The sequence below is a fragment of the Antennarius striatus genome, chromosome 6 (genome assembly GCF_040054535.1).
Source record: "Antennarius striatus isolate MH-2024 chromosome 6, ASM4005453v1, whole genome shotgun sequence".
NCBI lineage: Eukaryota > Metazoa > Chordata > Actinopteri > Lophiiformes > Antennariidae > Antennarius > Antennarius striatus.
This window is the reverse complement of record NC_090781.1, coordinates 21633549-21642209: the sequence shown is the minus strand read 5'-3', so window position 1 is coordinate 21642209 and position 8661 is coordinate 21633549. Positions and strand designations below refer to the sequence as shown.

General features: G+C 40.6%; 1 protein-coding gene across 1 annotated transcript; it reads right to left on the bottom strand.

The window, feature by feature from the left end:
• Positions 1–107: 107 nt before the first annotated feature.
• Positions 108–5027, bottom strand: siae (sialic acid acetylesterase). Its single transcript, XM_068317131.1, has 10 exons — positions 4967–5027; positions 4167–4328; positions 3813–3967; positions 3414–3552; positions 3011–3176; positions 2849–2934; positions 2646–2779; positions 1851–1999; positions 849–1035; positions 108–745 (listed from the first exon to the last, which is right to left on the bottom strand). The coding sequence occupies exons 1-10, from the start codon at positions 5019–5021 to the stop codon at positions 479–481; spliced, it is 1500 nt and encodes a 499-aa protein (XP_068173232.1). The 5' UTR covers positions 5022–5027; the 3' UTR covers positions 108–478.
• Between the last annotated feature and the right edge of the window lie 3634 nt (positions 5028–8661).

Here is an 8661-nt window from a genome sequence, read left to right as displayed (position 1 = left end):
AATCATATCAAACTTTTTATTAAACAAACTGAAAAAAGGTCATCATGATTTATTATGTAATAAATATATTTTCATGCATGTCTGTTAATCTGAAGTCAAAGCTCAAACTTGGTTGATTTGTCTTTTATTCATAGAAGTTACGATCAAGTTAAAAATATCTGTATTGGAAATGTCAAAATCCAACTGATCTTCAAAATAAAAACACATTTGTCCCCTTCACAGTCGTGATTGAAACAGTAGATTGTATACTAGATAAAAAATTTTGCAATCAAATCTAAACCGACTTATTTGCTTTTGTAAGCTTCAATAAACTAGCTTAAACACACACACACACACACACACACACACACACAAAGCAGGAACTAAGTGAAATGAAAATTACTGTGAAATGAAATTTTGATCATTGTTAGGTAAGCTCTGGTACTGAGGATGTCAAAGGAAAAAGCCAAAATTGTACATTGATTACACAATCCCTGGCTCATGAACTTTCCCAAATGTCTCCTGCAGCGCTGTCGCGTTGGATAATAAAGGGCGGTGCGGGTAAAATCCCACTGGAGCTGTAGATGGGACAGGCCTTGAAGTCACATGGCCAGTCTCTCCATGCGTACCGCAGAGCGACTACTTCTTCATTGAGAGAACACACACTCGTAAGTAGTTGGACAGTGTTTGAGCTCCAATCAAGGATCGAAACTGCAACCCAATGGAAGTCTGGCCCACACATAGTTTTATTCTCAGAGCAACAGACCTAGATTTAAAAAAAAAAACACACAAAAATAAAAATCACTTATGTGCTATTCATATACAACCAGATCAGGCTGCTCACCAGCAGACTTCATCACCAGCCTCACCTCGAATATGCCTACGGATGGCGTGACAGTCACCGTCTGGTCATAGGTAACGTTGACGTATAGCGGACTGGACTGAATGTGGCTGGGAAAAGGGCCGAGGAAGGCCACGTCCTTCTCCCCATAAGCCACCGCCCTAGCACCCAAGCTCAGCCTGTAGGCCACGTCTTGCTTGTCTCTGGGATGAATTCTGAAGAATTACATTGAGTGAATTTTACAAACATCAGACAAAACAGTTGGTAAGACCAGAAAGGGAGAGTGAAAGTCCGTTTTTGTTGCATCCTGTGCTCTGAAGTGAAACCGAAGCAGCTTCTGGATGCTGTGTTGGACTTTTAATCATTCCTGGATAGTTTCATTGACAGGACTTTAGAAGGAGCCTTTAGAGCCTAGTATCATCAGGATTAATAGTTCATATCTTAAAGCTCTCAAACAGTATACTGTAGAATACCGCACTAATATAACCAGAATACGAATTTGATCCTAAAAACCAGAAGAAAAGTCACATAATGCAACGAGTTGTCACCTGGCCCAGGCGCCATCAGTCAGTCTAATTTTATGGAAATTCATTTGGAACATTTCCCATAATTCAGCCCACAAACTAACATGGGTGGAAACTGGCCACCAGTAGAAATTAGTGTGGATGTGGATTATTCGGGGCCCTGTGTTTTGTCACCGTTTAGATGGCGAGAACAGTTTTACGGGTGCGTATACAGCTGTTGACATTTAAAGACATTTGAACAGGAAGGCTTAGCCTGGCTTAAAACTACTGCAGCGGCATTCTTTTTTATTAAATGCTATAAAATCAGGTCAAATCTTTTGTATTACGGTAGTTAAAAATAGTTTCGGCAGAGCAAAATGTGGATAAAATCTGCATGAAGCAGTTGCATAACCGTTGACTCCCTCTGTGTTGTTTTGCAGACTTTCTCCTCCATCTCTGGATGTTCTTTGAATGCTAAATACATTTAGATATTGTGAAAGCAATGCAATTATCAACTACGTCCTTACGCATCGTAGGTATCATCTGGTAAATCCATGGCTACGGCCATGAAGGTTTTGGGCATCCGAGAGTTGGGGACGAAGCCCTGGTCTGCCGTCTGGTGCCATCGGATGTTTGGAAACTCGTCACTCGTAGAGTACTTTTTGTAGGTGGACAGCTGCAAGTACAGTTTAGATGACAATTAATTTACAAGTGCTATTGGTAGGGTTTTATTAAAGATGGTTCCAGCACACACTATCTACAGTCTCTTCTCGGGAGCTACCGTTAGAGGGCATCAAAGCCAGACATTTTTACTGATCTATGTGGGGTTTATCAGTGGGTTTATCAGCGGGTTTATCAGCGGGTTTATCTGGTCCAGTTTAGGAAACTTTATTTGCCTAAAAGATTGAGGCCAGCTGACTGCCTAGACATACTGGAAGTTAAGGTGTGTTGACATTGGGTGTGTTCCAAGGGGGCAATGACATGATTCATTGGACTGAAATCGTGAAAGAGGAGTGAAAGAGGAAAGAGGAGTTCAGGTTAGGTGAAACGTTTTCACTCAAGGATCGGCCACCACAACGTCCAAAATCATTCCAACTGGGAATGCTTGAGATGTGCTGGAAAAAACTTCAAGCAGAGGCGCCTGCCTGTCCCATCATCAATACAAGATGTTGGCAAAAAATTAACACGAATAGGTGGAAATAAACGTTTTGTGTGGCATTGCATCAGCTGAATAAAACAATACTCTGCTGTAATCGAAACTAAAGACAACAAAATATCAGAGGGATTTTTTCTGTGGTTGGGCAGCATTTAATATGACACACCTGGACGAATCCAAAGGGGAAGTCCTGTGCCGTCTGCCCTCCGGAGCCCTGATGAAACGCCATTCTCCAGTCATCAATCATCGCGGGGAAGGAGCAGTTATACTTGTCTTGATGGTAGTCTGCATTCGATTCACCTGAGAGACAGACAGGTCTTATAGATACAGGTAGCTATGAATATCTGATACCTGTGCAGGTCGTCCTACCTTGGTACCAGAGGGCTCCTTTTATGGTCATTTTGAGCAGTGGGTGGATCATCGAGTTCCATAAGACGGAGTTCTTGATTACAGGGCTGTGAGATTTAAGTTTTCTTTGTCTTGAATCAATCATCACACAGGAGATGCGTTTGTTTCGTCGTCTCACTCTACCTGTCGTTTTGTTCCAGTCCACACTGCTGCAGAGCTCTCGTAGACGACCAGGCTTCGACAGGCGTGCCCCCCCAACAGGACTCCACTACTCCTATGGGGTACTTCAGGGTTTCGTACATGTAGCGCCCAAAGAGCCAGCACACTGCTGAGAACTGAGATATCCCTCCTGGAAATACACCGGCCTTGATTAAAAAATTATATATTATTTCACGCATAAATAAAGGTTAAATAATACACTGTTGGATCGTGTTTTCCAACACACCAGTTTGGATACAGGAATGTGAAATATTTTTCCATTCTACAGCAGGAATAATATTTTGGATATACTCCAATATCTCAAAGCAGAACCTTTGGAAGCAAACAAGTCTGATCTATAAATAAGTAATAAAAAACCTTGACTTACTTGCTGTGGGCACTGACCAGGGGAGTGCCACTTGAATTAAATCAGTTAGTTCAGCTTTGCTCTTTCTCAGAGCGACCATAAAAGGCCTCACGTGAGGATAGTTCACTGCTTGGGCCATCTCCCACGACGAATTGAAAATCTAATGTCAAAAGTTTGCTTTAATAAAGGAATATGGCGCAACAATGAAATTTCAATAACTATAAAAGGTTTATTTGTGTATCTTGCCACCATTTTACCAGAGCAACTTCTCTGTTGTTTCTTTTGGCAATTTACTGAACCCAAACCAGAAATAAAGTAAATTCAAATCATACAGACTCAAACATTGTTGATGTGTTTGACGTTGAAACCTGACAGGTTTTTTTTAATGCGATCAGAGACACAAACAGCTGTTAACCTCACCTTAGACATCTGAAAATACATGTTGCTCTGTCCTCCACACAGCCAGACATCTCCAAACAACACATTTGTCAGAGTTGCTTCGCTATTTGCAGTGGCTGCCTTCACATTGTAAGGACCGCCAGCTTCGACCGGGTCGAGGGTGACGAGCCATGTGCCTGTAAGAACCATTGATCACTGAGCACAGATAAATACACTATATGGACCAAATGAGTTTAAGATTCAGCATCCGGCACAATATGTTGTGTATAAGCAAATGCCCCATTGCAGGTCTTGCAATCATGCAACTGGATGTGTTGACCGAGCTGAAAAAACTGACTGCTGATGTTCCCTCTGACATCATCTGGCTGTTCTCACCGTTTATCACAGTGATCAGTGAGTTTTTCTGCGCCGTTGGTCCCGACAAGGAGACGCTGACCTGAGCGCCATCAGGGCCGTAACCCCACAGCACAGCTCTCTCTGGAGACTTCTGCAGCACCATGTTATCCCCATAGTAGGACGCAAAGTGCACTTCTCCATCTAAACACATAGAAATAGAAATACACAAATAATGTTTACCTCACAACATCCCCATACAGGTCCTCTTGTTAATGAAACTACAGAAACTAGTTAGAACAACTAATAGTTTTGTATGATACAATTTTCTATAATTCACAGGTTTATCATTGGAAACTGATAAAAATTTAAATTCCTCTAAACAGATGTTTTATCACCACTAAATCATCCAATCGTTAGACATTTTCTTTCCCTTCTGTCATGTATTTAAAAATCCATCCAGGTACAGAAAAATCTCAAAATAAAAATAACGAAGTTGCAGAATCATTTTTATTTTTTCTACTGAACTTCAAATGTATTTCATTTTCTTAACATCAGTCAGAGTTCAGTGACATTACAGGAACCAATGTCAATGAACTCTTACAGCTGCACCAGAGGCCAAAATTAAACATCCAGGATTTTTAAAAAGAAAAGACTTCCGCTTATTCTCCATCTCATATGGTTTGAAGATGCCATACTTTTTTAAATTCAGAGGTAGATGCATTTTCAGACATACCGATATCCCAATTTGGATACTTGGTGCAGTATATGTTTTTACATACTAAGATATTAAGTCAATGCTCTTGAACTTCCAGTGCATCAAACCTTAAAATTGTACTCACCAGAACTGTGGACAGACACTAAAAGTATAAGAACAGCTGCCACTCTTGCTTCCATGATTAAAAGACGTCACGCAGTAAAAGCCAAACCATTTTATTCCCTTGATGACGTCAAAACAACCCTCCAAAATAAAACGCCTCAAAAGCAAACAAAATATATACAGCAAACAGTTGTCACATACTTTGATAAAATTTGTCACGACTTCTGTCAATACTTAGGTTAATTGTTAATTTTTTTCATTTTGAGTGTTTTATTGAAATAATACTTGTCATTTCAAAGCCTTCTCCACCTCCCTGCACTCAGATGAGCTCAACTCCTCCACCTGCGTTTCCTCAGTTACCTGCAAACTATCTACCGTTCAATCTCCATCCTGTATGCACTCTGCTCAGGCCATTTCTCCTACTTTCCAGCATTCCTCTGTGTTGCCTAATTATCTTGTACAGATTCTTCCTAATTCCTGGACTTAGCCCATTGCCTGCCCATCATTGGATTTGTTTGCCTGTTTGGACTGATTACCTGGTATTCTGAACTCTGCTTGAAATATGATATGGACTTTGAGTCTGCATCCGCCTACACTCCTGTCGTGCTTCTGGGTTCCATTCGTCACCTACGGGAAGCATAATAATATTAAAGCTATCAGTTTCAAATAAAATAAAATAAGGTAGCTTTATTAAAAGAGCCGGCGTAGGCCACATGCATAGAAGTAATGTTTGCTGCAAGATCAAACTGAGCGATTAAAAAAAAGCTTTTATTCATCTTGGCATGAACTAGAAAATTTTTTGCAGGCAGATTTAAAAAAGGAAATTAAAAAAAAGGGGTTTTATAATCTGTAGCATACCACACCTCCTATTCTTACCTCCTCATTTAATTAATGACTCAAGCAGGGGCTTGTGTAGCTTTAAAATTAGCAGCATAATTGCCTGGTTTGTGCCTCAGATGCCCAAAGCAGCACAGTACAGTGAGAAGAGTCCTTATGAAAGTCCAAAGTAATTAACATCTACAGTCTAAAACAACAGCTTGAGAAATGAAATCAGGTGTAACATTAATTACCCACCAGTTTGCCAGCCAGGTGTTTATTTGCCGAAGCATTTTTCACGCTGGCCTTCTGTACAGACAAATGAACACGCCGTGTTCTGCTGGCATGCTATTTAACAAAAAAAAACCCTCAATGCTTACAGGGAGATAAGTGATGGATGTGGGCAGGAGAATGGGGAAGTTGCTGGAGCATATAGTCTTGAGAGAGCTGCATAGCGAGGAATGGAAATGTGTGCAAGGAGCACAGTATATGCATAGTGAAATGTAAAGTAACTGCAAATGTGCTTTCCAAGCACCGGATTAAAGTTACTCTTTGCATTAGTGTGCACCCAACGTGTCGATTGCACACCGCTTAGGAAGTCGTAAGATGAAATTGCACATTCATCTTGATACAAACCAGAGTTGGGTTATACGCAGCTGCTCTTACCTCTCACACCGGCACACTTGCGGAATAATGCTGTGCTATTTTGTTTTACATGGATTTGGCTTTTAATGCAGTTTCTACACAGCCTGGTGAGAATGTGTTTAACGGTTTCTTTCACAGAGGCAGTTTAACACATACCACTTTAGACATGATGAGGAGATAACAGAAATGGGAATCAGCCGAAATGACTGGATGGAAATAAGGGGGGGGGGGTACTCTTATTCCACTTGTAACCACATATCAGAAGTTAAACACAGACACAACTTGTCTGAACTCGAATGTTCATATGGAAACAGAGTTTAGTAATCACTTTCAAGGTTTGTTTCAGACTCCAGATCGGAGGCACAAATACTCCAAAAGGAACGGATGAGATTTAATCCGAGCACTTTGCCGACTTTTCATTGAGCTGTTTTCTTGCTTTGTCGCACATCCATCTGGGTGATGAGCAGTGAATTCTCTTGTTCATCCCTAAATACTCACTTCCTGCCCTCAAAAAAGCATTTACAAACCAGGCAGAAGAGTCACTGGTGATTTTGGTGTGGGATCCACCACCTGGGATGGAACCCTCCCGCCCCAATTAAGTCCACAAGCCCAAAAACCCTTGGAGTAAAAAAAAAATTAATCATTTGACTTTAGGAAGTTTTTTCATAATATATTTAGGAGGAAATTGATCTGTACTTTCAAAAATGGTGTAATGTTGGCTGAAGTTGAAGCAGAAGCTGTTTTGTTCAGACAGCAAACACGTTTCAGGCTGTAATCACCGCATCAGTTACATGAATGGAAGAGCTGTTACAGAGATGAAGTGACAAATACTAAAAGAAAACAGACGTGAAATTGCATGAAACACTCATTCACGAAGCTGATGCTGTATTTTAGTACAGAGTCACACCTGCTTTTCATTATGGGTGCACATTGATAGCACAGATCCAGAAGACAAACGACATCAGGAACACAGAAGCACACAAGACAGAGAGATCATGTTTCTGATTCATGCTATGATTAGAAATAAAATTATTTGTCACTGTCAGCGCCTTCAGGGATGTAATTTACTCATCTTTCACGTGCGCATGTGGACCAAGATTACGTCGACCTGACGTGATGACACACTTCCAATGCCAGCAATGCATCAACATTACCAACTCTCTTCAGAGACGGGGCTCCTGCTCAAATTAGATTGCAGAAATTAGGTTGAAAACACCCATCCCTCCTCTAGTGATCCATGGCATGGGCTGCGGTCTGATCCATCATATTTTACAGATAATTTCATGCGGAGAGATGAGAGATGCAAATATGTTTGTGGTTTCATGCGTGAACTGAGATTAATGGCTGCTGTCTGAGGCCCTCGTAGGTCTCTTAACACATCGGTTCTCATCCATCATGTGATAAATCCCTGGAATTAACGCCTCCCTTTAAGTCACTCAGCAGCTATTAGGTGCATGAGAGCAGCCGGAGAATCATGCGTTTACCCTTTTCACACTGGCTGCCACCTAAATAAGCTTACGCGTGAGACCGCCTCACTGATGCCGAAGCAGCTCGCAGAAGAACCAACAGAAATTTTCTCTGCAGTTAATTCAAGACATCGGCTCCATTTTTCCTTCAAATATGTTAGAGAAAATATGGAGGAAGTGTCCTCGTGTCCAACATGGAAACACACCTGTTCAAATAGATGAACATCTGATTCAATTCTAACATAATGCACCAATTTCCAATTTTATTTGCTTTTGAGCAGAGGTAATAATAGATCCATCAATGATCTGGATGTTCATCGTGGAGATCGTTCCCATTTTAATTTGTATCATCTGAAATGTTTTGGATAAGTGTGAGAAAATTCTACAATCTTTTTTTTTTTAATGAAAAGTTGATTTTTTTTTTTAACCATCATATCAAATTCATGTGACAGATGGCTCTGTGATTCACACCAGACTGACATGTCAGTCTGGTGTGAGTTTTTCTGCAGGAACAAATCAAGTTTATTTGAGACATTTTCAGGGCGAGCATATTTTTGACTGACAACACAATTAACTGGTTTCTGAACAAACAATGTGCAAATTCCATTTTTACAAAACAGCCCATTTGTGGATTTGATGATATGTGAGCTTGACACATTTATAGTAAACTACTAAAATTAGCTTATTTACTTCTGGCAGCACAAAATTATTACAAAATAACTGTTTTGACCTTTGACCTTGCATGGAACACATAACCAAAATAACTACCTACCAACTGCAGCTCAACAAC